Source organism: Puma concolor, unplaced genomic scaffold (assembly GCF_028749965.1).
Source record: "Puma concolor isolate L17-30 unplaced genomic scaffold, mPumCon1.1.hap2 unalloc_scaffold_69, whole genome shotgun sequence".
NCBI classification, from domain to species: domain Eukaryota; kingdom Metazoa; phylum Chordata; class Mammalia; order Carnivora; family Felidae; genus Puma; species Puma concolor.
This window is the reverse complement of record NW_028240279.1, coordinates 32,609-53,749: the sequence shown is the minus strand read 5'-3', so window position 1 is coordinate 53,749 and position 21,141 is coordinate 32,609. Positions and strand designations below refer to the sequence as shown.

Genomic DNA, 21,141 nt, shown 5'->3' with positions numbered 1-21,141 from the left:
AAAAAAAGTGTATTATGCCAAAATTCTGCATGCATATCAACTTTCTATTTATTTACTTATTATGTTTGTTTGTTTAAGGTGAAGTGATTTTTTCGTGCATGGAGAAGGGGTGTACAGAGTTGAAAAAAAATGCAAGTTCCATATGGAACTTCCTACAAGATAAAATATACGCTGTTATCAGTTAAAATGTGGGTAGACTGCAAGAATCATAAATAAGGAATGATACCAAAGTGAGGAGCCAGAATTCATAATTGGAATAAAAGTGTCAAGTTGGGGAATGTCAGACAGTATGACTTTTAATTGGGTCTTACTCACCATTGAGAGATTTCACACCCTTTAGCAACCTGTTGTGATATACCTTTCCAGCAGCTGTAAGAAAAGCCATAATTCATGCAATGGGGAAATTAACATGAAATCACAAAAATGGTGTGAAATAAATAATAATTTAAATAAATAATTTCAAAAATAACATTTTAAGAAGAGTTGTCTCTAATTTTTAGTTTATTTCATCTAATATAATGAAGTTTGGAAACAAAAACCTCTCTCCTTGTGACAAACTTCTTTATTCCAGTACCTGAGGAAGTCTCCTTGCTCAAACATGAGTATAGCTTCCCTGTGCTTTTAAATTTCTGCTTCCCATCTTTATTTTTTTGTCATGGATCTCCAATCTTTCTTTTTTTTTCTCTTCTCATGATATGAACAAATTAGTAGCTTGATAGGTAACAATATGTTTAGCTGTTAATGTCAACTCTTGTCTAAAGGGTTATTTAACTTCCAATATAAATTCTAAGCGACAGTAACAGGTTTCTATATACTTAAAACTCAATTTAATATTTTTTCTTTTATACTTTTGGAGAAAAATAAATAGAAACAAAGTTGGAAATATTTACACAGACCTAAAGACCAACAAAAGACCTCCATGACACCTCTATCAATCTCACCGTCAATTGGCAGTGTTTTCAGTAGCTTCTCTTTTTCCTGATCTGTGAGCTCAATCCCCAGGCTTCCCAGGAAAATTTTCAGGTCATTAGAATCGACCTTCTCATCTTTTAAGAGAGGGAACAATAGACATATAAGCTTTTGGAACTCTGGTATTCTATCAAGTTGTAAAATATGTTCTATGAAGTTTAATGATATCCTAATATCAAGATGAGGTGTTAGGCGAAGATGTTCTCAATTGCAGAACCGTTGAGCATATCTTATGGTAATAAAGCATATCTTTAGGAGCATATCTTATGGTATCTTATGGTAATAAAATACCACATTTATTATAAATTAAAGACCTTTTTTCCTAAAGCTGGAAAAAAACAACTTTCAGAATAAAATCTGATGAGTGAATTAAGATAACGCAGATTCGTATATAAATTATTCTTCAAAAACATTTGCTTTGGTAAGAATTATTGATGATATCAGGAATACATTATCTTGATCATTTCTAAGCTTCACCATGCCATTTTCTATACATTTCTAGATATTTTTCATTTAAACATTTGTGACCCAAAGCATGTTACTTGCACAAGTAACAGAAAACTTAGGATTTAAAATTGACATATAGTCTTGTATCCTAGTGTAGAAACTTTCCTAATGTCAATCCAGGATTCATATATTTAAAAATAAAACATCAGAATTTATAAGATACCAGAAATACCACTGAAAAAAAACTATTATAAAGGACCGAAACCCTAGATTTACATCAACTTCTCATTTACCTGTAAAAGTTTGCAGTTCCTTCATCGGTGTTTTAGGAGAAGTCCTCCTATCAACTGCAAAAGAAAATTAAAGTCATAATGAGATATAAAAGACTCATGAAATATCGTGAAAAACAATGTGGGAATAAATATAATAAATCCTAACTTACTATGTGCCAGGCATTATCTTAAGTACTTTATATATGCTTACTTAAGAACTATTTACTGAAGAATATCTTTCTAGGCTATTAATTTATTCAGTTTTCATTGTCTTCATTAATACTAGAAAGAAAAGCCTAAACATAAAAACATGCCATTTCAAAAATATTAATTTTACTTATAGTTCTCTACCATTTCAAAGCTATACGCATTAGTAATGGGAAGAAATTCAGAAGTACCGTCATCTAAGTGGCCTGCATGTTTCTTTTTAAAATGTGGAAGACTGTCCTCTAGTGACCATAATATGGGTAAAGAACATAAAAGACATTCATACAAAGGGCAATGTTTTCACGGTGACTTGGTAGCTGGCTGCTTATATGCTGTTTACATGCTTTGCCCGTACTTATAGCTTCCTACTATCAGTGTAGATTACCATTCCTAAGGGCCCTTTCCCTCGCAACCTTTATTGTCCAAGCTCTCCCAACATGGAACTATGGTATCTGGAAACTTGCTCACCATCACCAGGGAGATTTTGAGTCAGAGCCTCAAGTTCCTTATCTGAGAGCTTGATTCCCATATTATCCAGTATTGCGTTCAAGTCGTTGACATTGACTTTCCCATCTAAGGAAAGAGAGTCCATGAAGAAAATTATGTAACTTCAAAAAAGAGGTTCATAAAGCTTTTAGAGACACATGCCCTGTTGTGAATTGCATGAGCTATATGCTAGTGTTCACAAAGATTACATATCATTTCGGGAGGGGGGGGGGGTCATATATTCTCTAAAGCCTATTCACAGACCCCCCTTAGTAGTAAGGTTAATAATCCTTGTTCTAAAATGTGAAAAAAAAAAACACACCAATTTTAGAACAAGAGACTAAGGACCTTATTATGCCTATAGAGAAAGTCAACTATGACATTAGAACGAAGGTCACTTCTCGTGAGATTTGTCTTGGGGATCAGACTATAAAATACAAAGTTTTAAATACCATTGAATAAATGCTAAGTGAATTCTAGTTCTGGAGGCAAACATTTTTTACTTCTAAACAGTAAGTTTTGATGACTGAATTCCCAGTTTAGTATTTATCTGCAGCTGATTAAATTCCCTGAATCAGTGCTAATCTTGTCTGTCACAGTTTGCTATGCAAACTTGAAATCTGGTATTTTTTCTCTTGAAAAGTTTGGAAGAATCTTGAGAAAGTAGAAGGCTTTCTTCCTAGATATAAAGTAAAAGATCAGCAGCTAACGTGAAGCTTGATCTTCAGTGGGAGCATAAATTTGCAGTCAGTATATATGATCAGTATAGCAGCAACCACTAACACCTTGGAAACAGTATAAAAGCAAGGATCCCATATTGGTCTGCACTCTCATTATGCTCCTCACGTACCTTTTAGAGACATCACAACTTCTAGCAACCTGTTTTGAAAGATCTTGTCATCATCTATAAGAAAAGGCAGAATTTAAGTCACAGAGAAATGTGGAAAATCACAGAGAAATTAGGAAAAATGACTTTTCAAGAGTTTTCTCTTATTTTAATAAAATTTGAGAGAAAATCGGGTGAAATTTAGCACATCATGCACACCTCTGTTCTTCTTCCCAATCCTGCCTTTATTCACTTCCAATTATTAATCCTTTCTTCTTTCACAAATCCCAGTTTAACCTTTGTTTTTTCCTTGTTTGTTTTTCACTATTGATAAAAAGACCCATCGTAATGGAAATGCTGCTTCCTAATCTAAAAGTAAAACCACTTAGGGATTCATTTCAGGTATAAGTGGACATTCTAAAAAAAATTTTTTTTGAAATGGATTTTCTATTTTCTAGAACTTAGGAAATGGAGATAATTTTAGAGCTTCTCGCAGACACAGAAATCTAAAACTTCTTTTTGGGGACAGCTGGGTGGTGCAGTTAATTAAGCATCCAACTCTTGGTTTTGGCTCAGGTCATATCTCACGGGTTGTGAGATCGAGCTCTGAGTCCGGCTCTGTGCTGACAGTGCGGAGCCTGCTCGGGAATCTTTCGCTCTCCCTCTCTCTCTGCTCCTCCCTAACTCACACATGTTCTCACCCTCTCAATATGAATAAATAAACTTAAAAAAAAACCTCTCTTTGAATACATCAATATTTAAAATGCTTACCCTTAAAAGGAAGAGTTTTCACCAGCTCCAAGCATTCTTTACCTTTGAGCTCGATCCCCATGTTTCCCAGAACAGCTTTAACGCTATTGACATCAACATTTTCTCCTTAATAAAAAGATTAAAACAATGACATACATGGAATTTAAGTACAATCAAATTATTGCAAATAATTAAACTAAATTAGGATGCTAAAACAATAGGATTATGAGCTGGGGAAAGTAATGATCACTGAGCTCTGCCCAAATACATGGAGATAATGTCATTTATGGAAACATAATTGCCTTTTTTAAAATAAGTTTATTTATTTTTGAGACAGAGAGAGACAGAGCATGAATGGGGGAGGGGCAGAGAGAGAGGGAGACACAGAATCAGAAGCAGGCTCCAGGCTCTGAGCCATCAGCCCAGAGCCCGACGCAGGGCTCCAACTCACGGACCGTGAGATCGTGACCTGAGCTGAAGTCAGACGCTTAACCGATTGAGCCACCCAGGTGCCCCAGCTTTCTAAAGGCTAATAAGAGATGGCACTGTCACTCTTAAATACTGAGAACAATACTGAGGGGTGATCGGGGGTAGGGGAGAGGGGAAAGTGGGTGATGGGCATCGAGGAGGGCACCTGTTGGGATGAGCACTGGGTGTTGTATGGAAACCAATTTGACAATAAATTATACTTAATAAAAAAACAAGAGAGAGAGAGATGGCACTCTCAACGGTGGTCATGAGAATGTATCCACAGGAGTTCCAACTATGGAGAACATAATTAACCAAGGGCCCCACCTTCTGCTTTGAAAGTAACCTGTGTTTTTTTGCACTAATGCCATATGTATCATTGGCACTGGCCAATCACAAGTGCAGCCAAGATACTAGGGGAGCCCTGTTCCTGGAAGATACAGGATGGTGATTCTAACCAGAGGATTCTTGAAAGCACTTTTGCCAGGCCCTCCTCAGACTGCATGACAATCTAGGATGCTTCCGCCCAAACATTTCTTCCTCTTTCCTTCACCTGGTGACAGATTTGCCCTGCAGTCTGACAGCCTCCCAGCCTTTCAGGCATCCTCCTTATTTTCTCTTACGCAGGCATTTCCCCTAATAATGTCCTGGCATGTTTAACCCTGCCCCGGCTTTTGCTTCTTGGGAGGCTTGGACTAACATACTCAAAATGACAATGACACAAAGTGGGTATTATAGATCTCTTTTGTCAATTTTCAAGCTGCAGATGGCTTATCTTCATAATTCTATTGACATGAAGAATGTATCACCTCTCCTTTAAGTAATTACCAGGGACTTTTCCAAAGATCCATTTCACCTTTTATTGTACATTTTGGCTGTCTTAAAATAAGGAAAATGAAGTGTATTCGTGAAGAATACATCAGAAAATTCTCCAATTTCTGGGCTACTGGTTATGAAAACCTTAAACAAATAGGAGGTAAAAATGATAGAATTAGCCTAGCAATTAAGGCATGAAGAAAAACAGTTCTGTAAAAATTAGGATCCTATGTTTACATTAACTTCTCAATCACCTGTGACAGCTTTCACGCCATCCGTCACTTTATTCAGATCAACTTTTCCATTAGCTATGAAGAGAAGGGACAATTGAGACATGTAATCAATGTCATGAGCTCCAAAAAACATATACAAAGGACATACGTTGATGGAAAATTCCAGATAAATTCCATTAATATCATAATTTTATACACACTTATATTAAATCTCTGAATTTCAAGGATTTAAGCTGATCTATTTTTCCAGTGTTTCTGGATCATTGGTATTTATCAGCTCTCTGGTAGCACTTCAGGTACTGCTGTGAGCCATGAGTGCCATAGCTCATATAGGAACCACTAATTCAAACTAGAGTGTTAAATGAATACATCATAGAGTATGTAGTGCCTGGCAAGTTAAAATATCAGATTTTAACTAAAGGAAAGGGGAATGCATAGAAAGAGTCTTCTACATGGAAGAGAGGCTGAGAAATATAAAGTAAAACCACACCTGGGTACAACATATACAACATATACATATGCAGTGCATGGAGAACTATAGTCGGTTCAGCACTGCAGAAGAATAAAGTATGGATTTGGGAAAGGAAAGTTCATACAAGAGAGGAAGGTTGGACTCAGATTATTAAGGGATTTGTAAGTAATTTTAAGAAGCTTAGCCTTTATCTACTAGGTTATATAGAATCATTGAGTGGTTGGTTATAAGTTCAAGAATGATATGGACCAATTTGCATTTTATTTTAATTTTCTTTAACTTTAAATTATAATTAATTTTATTATTACAAAATTACATTTATATTGAAATATATAGAGAGTGATGTCATCAAGATGGTGACATAAGTTTTTCCTGACTTCAGTCCCCCTCACAAAAAGACCATCTTGCAAGTATCCACAGACAAGACACCATTGTGAAAATCCCAGGGTATGGTTGTGAGGCTGTGAATCTCCCTGAAACCACAGAGACTGAGAAGGACCACATTAGAAGGGTAAGACAATCAGCTATGCTCTGACTGCACTGCCCTCTCCCAGGCTAGTATAGTGCTGCACTGAGAGGGCTTCCCAGAGCTATGGTTTCTCTGGTGGGAAAAAGAGAGCCCAAGGTAGACATCCAGCTCCTCCAGAGTTGTGGGTTGCTTCCTGGAAGGCCCACCTGGGTCCTGTCCCATAGGTATTGGGGGGGAGGTATCCGTGGGTCTTAACCATTTGAGATCAGAATGAGATGGAGAAGGGAAACATGGCTTACGTTAACCAGCACTTGGATCTTGGCAGATTGTTTCTCCTAGCAGCAGTGCCTGAGTAGATATCTGACACAGTGGTTTTGCCCATCTGCAGAGCCAAAATGGTGGTCCCTCTGGCCAGGGAACCATTCTGCTTGAGTTGGGTCCCCAGCCAATAAGCCTTTCTGGCCTGGGAACCTCTTCGATCACCCCATCCAGATGAGGAAGCAAATTCATGGCTCCTGCCTATTGCTGAGTATAGATAGTCCTCTGTCCTGCCTGACCAGAAAACCTATTGAGACCATCCCAGAGACTGTGTAGATTACCCTACAGCCCCTCTTACAGCAGCGCCTGAGTGAAGAGCCCACTCATTGGCTCTGTCTCTCTGCAGAACTGAGCTAGTGGCACTATCTGGCCAGGGATACTGATGGATACTCCTGCCCGACTCAGGTACCCAGCCAATAAGCCTTATCAGCAAAGGAGCCTATGATATAGAGACTGGGCTGGGAAGGAAATTCAAAGCCCTGACCAGGGATGAATATAGCTTCCAGCCTTATCTGACCAAGAAGCCTAACCAGAACACCTGGGAAGTTGCATAGTCCATCCTACAGATCTGGTTATAATGGTGCCTGAGCAGAGACCCCAAAATTGACAACCTAGAAGAAACGGATAAGTTATTCCTAGAAACATACAACCTACTGAGATTGAATCATGAAGAAACAGAAAATCTGAAGAGACCAAAAACAAGTAAGGATATTGAGTCAATAATCAAAATCTTCTTCCCCAAAAGTCCAGGACAAATGGTTTTATTGCTGAATTTTTACCATTTAATGAAGAGTTAACACCAATCCTTCTCAAATTCTTCCCAAAAAATTTAAGAGGAGGGAACACTGCCAAACTCATTTACAAGGTAGCATTTACCCTGATACCAAAGCCAGACAAAGATACTACAAAAAAATTAAAACTATAGGCCAATGTCCCTGACGAATATAAATGCAAAAATTCTCAACAAAATTCTAGCAAACCAATTCAATAGCACATTAAAAGGATCATATAGCATGATTAAGTGGGATTCATCCCTAGGATGCAAAGATATTTCACCATGTGCAAATCCATAAATGTGACATACTGCATTAATAGAATGAAAGATAAAAATCACATGATCATCTCAATTGATGCAGAAAAAGCATACGACAAAATTCAACATCCATTCATGATAAAAGCTGTCACTAAATTAGGTATAGAAGGAAAGAATCTCAACATAATAAAGGCCATGTATGACAATACTCAATACTTAACATCATATTCTAACAGTGAAAGGTTGAAAGCTTTTCCTCTATAATCAGAAATAAGACAAGTGCTCACTCTTACCACTCCTATTCAGTATAGTACTAGAAGTGTTAGCTAGAACAATTAGGCAAGAAAAGAAATAAAAGTCACCAGAATCAGAAAGAAAGAAAGAAAGAAAGAAAGAAAGAAAGAAAGAAAGAAAGAAAGAAAGAAAGAAAGAAAGAAGTAAAAGTGTGTCTATTTGCAGATGACATTATTTTAAGTATAGAAAATCCTAAAGACTCAACCAAAAAAAAATAATAACTTGTTAAATTTAATGAATGAATTCAGTAAAGATGCAGGATACAAAATCAACATACAAAAATCAATGGTGTTTCTATATACTAACAATGAATTATCAGAAAAAGAAATGAAGAAAATAATCTCACTTACAACAGCATCACAAACTATAAAGTACTTAGGAGTAAATTTGGAAGAGACACAAATAGAAAGATATCCTGTGTTCATAGATTAGAAGAATTATTAACCTTAAAATGTCCACACTAAGGCAATGCCATCTATAGATTCAGTGTAATTCTTAAGATTCCAATGGCATTTTTTACACATACATAAAACATAATCCTAAAATTCATTTGGAACCACAAAAGCTAAACCAATCCTCAAAAGAAGGGTAAAGCTGGAGGATCACAATTTTTTACTTCAAACTGTATTATAAAGCTATAGTAATCAAAACAGTATGGCACTGGCATAAAAACACACACTTGGACCAATGAAAGAGAATCAAGGGCTTAGATACAAACTCATACATATATGGCCAACTTCTATTTGACACAGAAGCCAACAATATTCAAGCAAGCCTAGAATACTCAATGGAGAAAAGAGTGTCTTCATTAAATGGTGTTAGGAAAATTGGATATTTACATGACAAAGAGTGAGATTAGACCCCTGTCTTATACTGTTCACAAAAATCAACTCAAAATGAATTAAAGAATTAAATGTAAGGCCTGACATAAAACTCCCAAGGGAAACGGAGAAAAAAGCTCTTTGATGTTGCTCTTGGCAATGATTTTTTGGATGTGACTCCTACAAAGCACAAGCAACAATATAAAAAATAAATAAGTAGGGCTACATCAAACTGAAAAGCTTCTCTGCATGGCAAAATAACCATAAGAGACCCTTAAATACAGAGAACAAACTGAGGTTGATGAGGTTTGGAGGGGAGGTAAATGGGTGACAGGCACTAAGGAGGGCACTTTTCAGGATGAGCACTGGGTGTCATATGTAAGAGATGAATCTCTGGGTTCTACTCTTGAAGCTAAGACTACACTGTATGTTCACTAACTTGAGAATAATAATAATAAAAAAAGAATCAACAAAATGAAAAGACAGCCTATGTAATGGAAGAAAATATTTACAAACCATGTATCTTATAAGAGGTTAATATCCAAACTATATAAGGAACTCATATACCTCAATAACAAAGAAACCAAATAACACAATTTAAAAATGGGTGAAATATCTGAAAAGACATTTTTCCAAGGAAGATATTCAAAGGGCCAACGGGTCCATTAAAAGGTGGCTCATCCTCGCTAATCATCAGGGAAATGTAAATCAAAACCACAATGACGTATCACCTCACACCTGTTAGAATGGCTATCATCAAAAAGACAAGAGATAGAAAGTACTGGTAAGGATGTGGGAGAAAGGGAAGCCTCGTGCACTGCTGGTGAAAGTGTAAATTGGTGCAGCCAACGTGAAGAGTATGAAGGTTCCTCAAAAAATTAAAAATGGAACTACATATGATCCAGAAATTATGATTTGGGTATATATCCAAAGTAAACAAAATCACTGTCTTGAAGAGATAACTACATCTTCACATCCATTATAGCATAATTTATAATAGCAAAGACATGGAAGAAACCTAAGCATCCATTGATGGAGGGACACATAAAGAAAATGTGGGGTATATATACAATGGGATATGAGGGTATATATGAGTTTTGGAAGCGTGTGGGTGTTTAGGAATTTGTCCATTTCTTCTAGGTTGTCCAGTTTGTTGGCATATAATTTTTCATAGTATTCCCTGATAATTGCTTGTATCTCTGAGGGATTGGTTGTAATAATTCCATTTTCATTCATGATTTTATCTATTTGGGTCATCTCCCTTTTCTTTTTGAGAAGCCTGGCTAGAGGTTTATCGATTTTGTTTATTTTTTCAAAAAACCAACTCTTGGTTTCGTTGATCTGCTCTACAGTTTTTTTAGATTCTATACTGTTTATTTCTGCTCTGATCTTTATTATTTCTCTTCTTCTGCTGGGTTTAGGCTGCCTTTGCTGTTCTGCTTCTATTTCCTTTAGGTGTGCCGTTAGATTTTGTATTTAGGATTTTTCTTGTTTCTTGAGATAGGCCTGGATTGCAATGTATTTTCCTCTCAGGACTGCCTTCGCTGCATCCCAAAGCATTTGGATTGTTGTATTTTCATTTTCACTTGTTTCCATATATTTTTTAATTTCTTCTCTAATTGCCTGGTTGACCCATTCATTCTTTAGTAGGGTGTTCTTTAACCTCCATACTTTCGGAGGTTTTCCAGACTTTTTCCTGCGGTTGATTTCAAGCTTCATAGCATTGTGGTCTGAAAGTATGCATGGTATGATCTCAATTCTTGTATACTTATGAAGGGCTGTTTTGTGACCCAGTATGTGATCTACCTTGGAGAATGTTCCATGTGCACTCGAGAAGAAAGTATATTCTGTTGCTTTGGGATGCAGAGTTCCAAATATATCTGTCAAGTCCATCTGATCCAATGTATCATTCAGGACCCTTGTTTCTTTATTGACCGTGTGTCTAGATGATCTATCCATTTCTGTAAATGGAGTGTTAAAGTCCCCTGCAATTACCACATTCTTATCAATAAGGTTGCTTATGTTTATGAGTAATTGTTTTATATATTTGGGGGCTCCTGTATTCGGCGCATAGACATTTATAATTGTTAGCTCTTCCTGATGGATAGACCCTGTAATTATTATATAATGCCCTTCTTCATCTCTTGTTACAGCCTTTAATTTAAAGTCTAGTTTGTCTGATATAAGTATGGCTACTCCAGCTTTCTTTTGACTTCCAGTAGCATGATAAATAGTTCTCCATCCCCTCACTCTCAATCTAAAGGTGTCCTCAGGTCTAAAATGAGTCTCTTGTAGACAGCAAATAGATGGGTCTTGTGTTTTTTTTATCCATTCTGATACCCTATGTCTTTTGGTTGGCGCATTTAGTCCATTTACATTCAGTGTTATTATAGAAAGATACGGGTTTAGAGTCATTGTGATGTCTGTAGGTTTCATGCTTGTAGCGATGTCTCTGGTACTTTGTCTCACAGGGTCCCCCTTAGGATCTCTTGTAGGGCTGGTTTAGTGGTGACGAATTCCTTCAGGTTTTGTTTGTTTGGGAAAACCTTTATCTCTCCTTCTATTCTAAATGACAGACTTGCTGGATAAAGGATTCTCAGCTGCATATTTTTCCTGTTCATCACATTGAAGATCTCCTGCCATTCCTTTCTGGCCTGCCACGTTTCAGAAGAGAGATCGGTCATGAGTCTTATAGGTCTCCCTCTATATGTTAGAGCACGTTTATCCCTCGCTGCTTTCAGAATTTTCTCTTTATCCTTGTATTTTGCCAGTTTCACGATGATATGTCGTGCAGAAGATCGATTCAAGCTACGTCTGAAGGGAGTTCTCTGTGCCTCTTGGATTTCTATGCCTTTTTCCTTCCCCAGATCAGGGAAGTTCTCAGCTATGATTTCTTCAAGTACCCCTTCAGCACCTTTCCCTCTCTCTTCCTCCTCTGGAATACCAATTATGCGTAGATTATTTCTTTTTAGTGCATCACTTAGTTCTCTAATTTTCCCCTCATACTCCTGGATTTTTTTATCTCTCTTTTTCTCAGCTTCTTCTTTTTCCATAATTTTATCTTCTAGTTCACCTATTCTCCCCTCTGCCTCTTCAATCTGAAGCGTGGTCATTTCATTTTGCAGCTCGTTTATCGCATTTTTTAGCTCCTCCTGACTATTCCTTAGTCCCTTGATCTCTGTAGCAATAGATTCTCTGCTGTCCTCTATACTGTTTTCAAGCCCAGTGATTAATTTTATGACTATTACTGTTAATTCACTTTCTGTTACATTGTTTAAATCCTTTTTGATCATTTCGTTAGCTGTCGTTATTTCCTGGAGATTCTTTTGAGGGGAATTCTTCCGTTTGGTCATTTTGGATACTTTCTGGAGTGGTGCGGAACTGCAGGGCACTTCCCCTGTGCTGTCTTGAATAACTCGCGTTGGTGGGTGGGGCCGCAGTCAGACCTGATGTCTGCCCCCAGCCCACCGCTGGGGCCACAGTCAGACTGGTGTGTGCCTTCTCTTCTCCTCTCCTAGGGGCGGGATTCACTGTGGGGTGGTGTGGCCTCTCTGGGCTACTTGCACACTGCCTGGCTTGTGGTGCTGGGGATCTGGCGTATTAGCTGGGGTAGATAGGCAAGGTGCATGGGGGGCGGGAGGGGCAGGCTCAGCTCACTTCTCCTTCTGTGATCCGCTTTGGGAGGGGCCCTGCAGCAGCTGGAGGGAGTCAGGCGCGCCGCCGGAGGTGTGGGTCCGCAGAAGCACAGCGTTGGGTGTTTGCGTGGCGCAAGCGAGTTCCCTGGCAGGAACTGGTTCCCTTTGGGATTTTGGCTGGGGGGTGGGCGAGGGAGATGGCGCTGGCGAGCGCCTTTCTTCCCCGCCAAACTGAGCTGTGTTGTCCCGGGGCTCAGCAACTCTCCCTCCCATTGTCCTCCAGCCCTCCTGTTCTCGGAGCAGAGCTGTTAGCTTATAACCTTCCAGATGTCAAGTCCCGCTTGCTGTCGGAACACACTCCGTCCGGCCCCTCCGCTTCTGCAAGCCAGACTCGGGGGCTCTGCTTGGCTGGCGGGCTGCCCCTCCGCCCCGACTCCCTCCCGCCAGTCTGTAGCACGCACGGCCTCTCCGCCCTTCCTACCCTCTTCCGTGGGCCTCTCGTCTGCGCTTGGCTCTGGAGACTCCGTTCTGCTAGTCTTCTGGGGGTTTTCTGGGTTATTTAGGCAGGTGTAGGTGGAATCTAAGTGATCAGCAGGATGCGGTGAGCCCAGCGTCCTCCTACGCCGCCATCTTCCTCTCCGTCCTAACTCTACTATTCACTGATTTAATACAGAATATTTTTCCCCCACATAGAAGAGGTGTCATATATTAATGTCAAATTAAAAAAAAAAAGAATTTGCTACCAAGACACACAATTGAAATTATTTATTTTTATTTATTATTTTGAAAGAGAAAGAGAGACAGAGAGAGAGAGAGAATGAGTGAGTGAGGGGCAGAGATAAAGAGAGGGACAGAAATCCCAAGCAGGCTCCATGTTTTCAGGGCAGAGCCCCATGTGGCGCTTGATATCATGAACCTCAGACCATGACCCGAGTCAAAATCAAAAGTCAGCTGCTTAACCAACTGAGCCACCCAGGCACCCCAGAATTTAAATTTTATTACTAACATGCAGAGATTTAAAAGTGTAACTCTAAGAAATTAGATAAAAAACGATCTATCAAATGAAGGATAAAATGGTAGAAAAAGCAAAGAAATAAAAGTCTTTGAAATATAATTTTGAGTAAAACTTATATTCTTAGATTTATATTAACTTCTCACCTGTAAGAGTTTTCACTCCATCCATCAATTTATCAAGATCAACCTTCCCATTATCTATAAAAAAAGGTAAAGATAAAAATAATAAAATGATGCAGACTCAGAAAAACAGAGTATGAAAACCTTATATTGTGAAAGTCCACTTCTTTTCATTGTGCTCTATGTCAATCCTCAACTTATAAATCCAGTTCTTCAGAAATTCTAGGATAGAAGACGTGCCCTATTCCCTATCAGAGGTGAGCCAACTATCGTCCATTGGCCAAATCCAGCCCACTGCCACGTATCTTTTTATTTGTTCACCACCTAGCTTTATATGGCCCATGAGCTAAGAATCATTTTTACATTTTCAAATGATTGTAAAACCCAAAAGGATATTATTTGTGACACATAAAACTTACACAAATTTAAAATTTTAGTGTCCATAAATAACATTTTATTGGAACACAGCCACACTAATTTGTTTACACATTGTTTACAGCTGCTTTTGTACTACAACAACATTACTGAGAAGTAGGACAGAGATCACATCAACCACAAAGCCTGAAGTATTTATTATTTGACCTTTATAGAAACATTGCTGACCCTGCCCTAGAAGATAGAGTCCACTCAGAGGCAATTTATACTCCTGAATTGTTTAGATTCACCCTACTTTATAAACCTGGAAGAAACTATTATTGATGTTGGCCATGTTCTATGACCCTGCTCAATTATGGTATATCCATAAAGCCTACCTATCATTGTATAATAAAAGGAAAAATGAAGTAATCTTTCATATATTCCCAATATAATTTTTTTTGAAAAGTCTTTTCAATTACTATGATAATCATGGAATGGCCAGTGACATATGACTGGTGTATTTTTGAAGCAATTGTTAAAAAACTTCATTCATCTCATCATAGGCAAATTTCCCTTTTTTTTCTTATTTTCCACTCTTTACTTAGTCATCATACATTAGTTACTGACAAGTGGTCAAGAAGTTCCTAAGAAGAGTTCCTAAGAAGAGGTATGGTATTTAACAGGATCACAAAAGATTGCCACTGAAACTGCTAGGTTGGCTCGTCACATCTCCACAGATTTTGATGGTAATGAGACAATGAGCCCAAATGGATTAAGATAGTTTATTACTTATACCCAAGAAGTAAGATCAGCATGGTGTTGGATCTCTGCCACTTTAGTCCCAGAATACAACACGGAACCAGCTGGACAGTGGACGGGTGGGACATGCGATGAGTCGTTCTGCTGCTGGGAAGCTCACTCAAATGGTACCCAACAAGTTTTATAGACTTATACAGAAATCTGCAGCTCTATCCTAAGGGAGAGAGGCGGAAAGTTGTGTTCAACTGAAACTAAGGAGATGAATGAGAAATGACCTTGTGACCGTCTCCTGTAGATAGGGAAACAGATGGAGACACTGCTTGGTGGCAGCTCTTCACAAGGCTGTCTACTTCCCCTTGTTCCAGGAGGAACTGTGACGCTTTCAAGAAAGACTATGGTAAGATTGTGGTCAAGATGTATTTATGTGGCCTAGGTGGAGATGTGCAAAGTTGTGAGAGAAGAACCATTTCCCTCAAATTACGTATCTAATATTTGAAATGTGCTAGGTCTTAAGGGCACAAAGATAATTAAAGTACACTTTCTACTTTCAAGGACTTCAGAGTTCGGAAAAACTGGTTATGCTGAGTAAACAAAATTCAGAGATAGTGTACTTTTATGGAAGACTCTGATCAAATTGCCTGAAATTTTCCCATATACACCACATAGGAATTTTCCTTTTCCATAAATAACAAGTTAAATTAGGAGATTAGTATCTATTATTGTCGAGCCAAGTATTTTATTTATTGATATATATTTTTTAATATAATTTACTGTCAAATTGGCTTACATACAACACTCAATACTCATCCCAACAAGTGCCCTCCTCAATGCCCATCACCCTCTTTCCCCTCTCCCCCACCCTCCATCAACCCTCAGTTTGTTCTCTGTATTTAAGTATCTCTTGTGGTTTGCCTCCCTCCCTCTCTGTAACTATTTCTTTTTTTTCCCCTTCCCATCTCCCATGGTCTTCTGTGAAGTTTCTCAAGATCCACATGAGTAAAAACATATGATATCTGTCTTTCTCTTACTTATTTCACTTAGCATAATACCTTCCGGTTCCATCCACGTTGCTGCAAATGGCATGATTTTATTCTTTCTCATTGCCAAGTAGTATTCCATTGTATATATAAACCATATTTGCTCTATCCATTCATCAGTTGATGGACATTTTGGCTCTTTCCATAATTTGGCTATTGTTGAAAGTGCTGCTGTAAATATTGGGGTACATGAGCCCCTATGCATCAGCACTCCTGTATCCCTTGGGGAAATTCCTAGCAGGGGGTCATAGGATAGTTCTATTTTTAGTTTTCTGAGGAACCTCCACACTGTTTTCCAGAGCGGCTCTACCAGTTTGCATTCCCACCAACACTGCAAGAGGGTTCCCATTTCTTCACAGCCTGGCCAGCATCTATAATCACCTGATTTGTTCATTTTAGCCACTCTGACCACTCTGATCACTTGGTGTGACGTGGTATCCCAGCGTGAGTGTGGCTTTGATTTGTATTTCCCTGATGATGAGTGATATCGAGCATCGTTTCATGTGTCCATTGGCCATCTGGATGTCTTCTTTGGAAAAGTGTCTATTCATGTCTTCTGCCCATTTCTTCACTGGATTATTTGTTTTTCAGGTGTGGAGTTTGCGAGTTCTTTATAGATTTTGGATACTAGCCCTTTATCCGATATGTCATTTGCAAATATCTTCTCCCGTTCCGTTCCATCGGTTGCCTTTTAGTTTTGTTGATTGTTTCCTTTGTAGTGCAGGAGCTTTTTATCTTGATGAGGTCCCAATAGTTCATTTTTGCTTTTAATTTCCTTGCCTTTGGAGAGGTGTCGAGCAAAAATTGCTGTGGCTGAGGTCAAAGAGGTTGTTGCCTTTAAGCAAAGTATTTTAAATATACATATGTCCTATTGTAAAAGATAGATTACAAACTGTAAGAAGAATATGAAAATCATCTAGGCCTGGAAATCGGCTAACTTCCTTTTTTTTCCCTATAATTTAGAAAATTTATTTTATATCATTGAATGATGTTTAGAGTTAAGCCGATTTTTAAAATATCACTCTTATGCAGGGGCGCCTGGGTGGCTCAGTTGGTTGAGCGTCCGACTTCGGCTCAGGTCAAGATCTCGCAGTCTGTGAGGTCAAGCCCCCCACCTCGGGCTCTATGCTGACAGCTCAGAGCCTGGAGCCTGCTTCAGATTCTGTGTCTCCCTCTCTCTCTGCCCCTTCCCTGCTTGTAGTCTCTCTCTCTCTCTCTCTCTCTCTCTCTCTCAAAAATAAATAAGAAACATTAAAAAAAATTTAAAAATTAAAAAAAATTAAAATGTCATGCTTATGCAAACATAAAAATATGTGAGATACACTTGCAATTACTATAATTTCATATTTAGAATCTAATTCTTTTAAATTGCTGTTCAGCTCTTCAACTCAGAATCACTGGTGTCTGCTTTTGTCTCCAAAATATTGTCCAGTGTGCTATCAACAGCACTGGTGACACAGCATTTCTTAGATGAGGGCTCCATTAGAGTTTTTTATTGAAAGCAAACAAGAAATTAAAAATGTTTCTTGAGAGTAGTTGACACATAAGGCTACATTGGTTTTAGGTGTACAACGCAGTCATCGGATAGGTTTTTATACGTGATGCCACAGCACCACAGGTCTAGCTACCGTCTGTCACCATACAACGCTATTACAATATCATTGATTATATTCCTTATACGGTGTCTTTTATTCCCATGACTTATTCATTCCATTACTGGAAGCCTGTATCTCCTACTCCTCTGCATCCATTTTGCTAATACTCACATCCCCACCCCTCCGGCAATCAGTTTGTTCTCTGTATTTACAGGTCTGATTGGTTTTTTTGTTCGTTTATTGACTTTTTTTTAGATTCTACGTGTGAGTGAATTGATATATTTGTCTTTCTCTGACTTACTTCACTTAGCATAATACCCTCTAGGTCCATCTGTGTTGTCCCAAATGGCAAGATTTCATCTTTCTTGACGAATATGGCTGAGTAATATTCCAGTGTGTGTGTGTCTTCTTTGTCCATTCATCTATTGATAGGCACTTAGGATGCTTCCATATTGTGGCTATTATAAATAATGCTGCAATAAACATAGAGTGCATCTATCTTTTTGAATTAGTATTTTTGTTTTCTTTGGGTAAATACTCAGTAGTGGAATTATTGGATTATATGGTATTTCTAGTTTTAATTTCTTGAGGAACCTCCATACTGTTTTCCATAGTGGCTGTACCAATTTACATTCCCATCAGTAGTGCACAAGAGTTCTTTTCCTCTACATCCTCACCAACAATTGTTATCCTCACCAACACTTATTATTCTCATTGTTTTGATTTTAGCCAGTCTGACAGGTCTGAGTTGATATCTCATTGTGGTTTTTATTTGCACTTCTCTGATAATGAGTGATACTGAGCATCTTTTCATGTGTCTTTTGGCCATCTGTATGACTTCTTTGGAAAAGTATCTATTCAGATCCTATGCTCATTTTAAAAATCAGATTTTTTTTTTTTTTTTTTTTTTTGGTGTTGAGTTGTATAAGTTCTTCATATTTTTTGGATATTAACCCCTTATTGGATATATCATTTGCAAATATCTTCTCCCATTCAGTAGGTTGCCTTTTTGTTTTGTTGATAGTTTCCACCACCGTGCAAAAAAGGCTTTTATTTTGAGGTAGTCCCAATAGTTTACTTTTGCTTTTGTTTCCCTTGTGTTAGAAGACATATCTAGAAAAATGTTGCTACAGCTGATATCAAAGAGATTACTGCTTGTGTTCTCTTCTAGGACTTTTATGGTTTCACGTCTCACAGTTAGGTTTTTAATACATTTTGAATTTATTTTTGTGTATGGTATTAAAGAGTGGCCCAGTTTCATTATTTTATATGTAGCTGTCTAGTTTTCCGGACAAATGGTCCAACAATACCATTTGTTGAAGAAACTGTCTATTCTCTATTGTATATTCTTGCCTCTTTTGTCATAGACTAATTGACCATATCATCACGGGGTTATTTCCGGGCTCTCTATTCTGTTCCTTTGATCCCTGTGTCTGTTTTTATGCCAGCACCATACTGTTTTGATTAGTATGGCTTTGAAGTAGATCTTGAAATATGGAATTGTGACATCTCCAACTTTGTTTTTCTTTCTCAAGATTACTTTGGCTATTGGGGGTCTTTTGCAGTTCCAAACAAATTTTAGGATTATTTTTTCTAGTTTTGTAGAACGCGCTTTTGGTAAATTGCACTGAATTGTAGGTTGCTTTGGATAGTATGGACATTTTAACAATATTTGTTCTTCCAATCCCTACGCATGGAATATCTTTCTATTTGTTTGTTGTGTCATCTTCAAATTCTTTCACCAATGTGTTATAGTTTTCAGAGCACAGATTTTTTTTCCCTCTTTGGTTAAATTTATTCCTATTTCATTCTTTTTGGTGCAATTAAAGTTAACAAGAAATTTTGACAAGTTGATGTCTGATGTCCATCCTCATTGCTTGGAACTTTATTTTACCTTTGTGAGGGATTTGGCAGTTTCTTTTGCCTTCACTTACACTGTATGGTGTATCATAGGCAATTCTTTTGTGTATGCATCATTAACAACAGGTAGTATAGATTTTCTACTTGTGGGTTTCTTTCTTTCTTAGGTCCAAAAAGCATTTTGTTGTAGCTTTGCAATAAAATTTTGAAAAACAGAATTGTGGTCTTTCCTCCAATGGTGAGATGTTTTCTTCACTAATCATAAATTTATACTTTGCCACTGTTCCCATGCTTTTCCTGTATACACAACTTTCCCTTCAATTCTTAATGACAGCGCAATTTTTTTGGAGAAGTTTTTAAACAGCAATTAAACTCAACGCATGGGGTACCAACAATACACAACTGAAAGTGGTAATGTGCCACAGTGACAGGCTAAAACCAAATTCACAAATGCAGACTCAATGACAAGAATGTAATAACTCTACTATGTGATTGGTAACAATTATAAGATGCATCCTGATTCACATGCTAAAATGTGAAAGTATTATTTACATATATATATTTTTTAATTTTTTTAATTTTAAAGAATATATATTTTTTAAATAATGAAATATGAGGCTGATTCTGATTCTGCCATGGCCGTATCAGCTCTCTACAATCTATTTTTCCTGATGATTAGACTAAAAGTCTAAAGAAAACACAAAAAGCAACAACACTAGACTATAGAAGAGAACCAAAACTTGCAGAAGTGACTGGCAACGGGGGTGAGCCTTCTGTTTTGGTTTTCTCTTTTCCCTAATGGCTTTGTCCTGAGGGTGGGGCCCCAATCACAGAACTGCAAGGCAGAGCAGGAAGCTAAGACTGATTAAAAACTCCATCTCTTTGACCAGGGAAACCTGGAAAAGAGGCCCCTTCAGGCTGGAAAATATGGGGTAATTCCAGAGAGGAGAGAACAATGGAGAAAGGGATCCCCTAATTCTGTGTATGAATCTGTAAAAGTCTTGGGCTCACTTTTGAGTTGTGCATGCATGAGACAGATACAAAGAAAGCATTCTTGCAATGGCTTTGAGAACTGAATTAAGATTTAAACCAGGGCCCAAGTCTCAGACTAACCCAAGTGGCACATGCAGACAGACCCATAGCAGTAAAACAGAGCTTTGTAGAATGAACTGAGACTGGAACCATCCAGAGAAATGGGAGATGGAATTTGTGTTCTGAATCTCAGAGTTGATTACCTGCTAAAACAAAACCCACCAGCATTGTTCAATGAATTTTAAAAGGACCCAGAGTCTACACAACAAAATAGTTGACAAGGTTGAGGATACAATTCAGAATTATTTAACATACAAAAAGTTAGGAAAATGAGATCAATTATCAAGTGAAAAGGCAATCAACACATGCCAATCCTTGGATGACTCAAGTGTTAGAATTATCAGAAAAAAAAAAAAAAAAAAAGGCTCTAAAACAAATATTTTGGTCACAGAATCCCTTTACACTGTTAGAAGTTTTTGGAGACTCCAAGGAGCGTCTGATTATCTTGTATGCTAAATCGTAAAACAAGTGTTAATAAAATTCAAAGGACTGAAATCATGCAAAGTATGCTCGCTGACCACAACAGAGTTAAATTAGAAATGAACAACCAAAGGAAATCCGAGACATTCAAATATTTTGAAATCAAACAACACATTTCAAAGTAATCCATGAGTCAAAGAAGAAATTACAAGAGAAATTAGAATGTATTTTTATCTGAATAAAAATTAAATACATGAGACACAGTGAAGGTGGCGCTTAAAGTAAAATTTATAGCCTTAAATAACTATGTTAGAGAAGAAGAGAGATCTCAAATCCATAATTAAGTCTTTATCTTCATCTAGGAAAGTAAG

General features: G+C 37.7%; 1 protein-coding gene across 1 annotated transcript in view; it reads right to left on the bottom strand.

Moving 5' to 3' along the window:
• The window catches only part of LOC147571050 (EF-hand calcium-binding domain-containing protein 13-like), a 28,472-nt gene that overhangs the window by 4,429 nt on the left and 2,902 nt on the right, over positions 1-21,141 (bottom strand). The window contains exons 3-10 of the mRNA XM_086696663.1: positions 13,675-13,728; positions 5,496-5,549; positions 3,979-4,083; positions 3,232-3,285; positions 2,364-2,468; positions 1,710-1,763; positions 942-1,046; positions 316-369 (exon numbers count right to left, since the gene is read on the bottom strand). Coding sequence (XP_086552789.1) covers positions 316-369; positions 942-1,046; positions 1,710-1,763; positions 2,364-2,468; positions 3,232-3,285; positions 3,979-4,083; positions 5,496-5,549; positions 13,675-13,728 — 585 coding nt within the window. The remainder of the gene's footprint in view (positions 1-315; positions 370-941; positions 1,047-1,709; positions 1,764-2,363; positions 2,469-3,231; positions 3,286-3,978; positions 4,084-5,495; positions 5,550-13,674; positions 13,729-21,141) is intronic.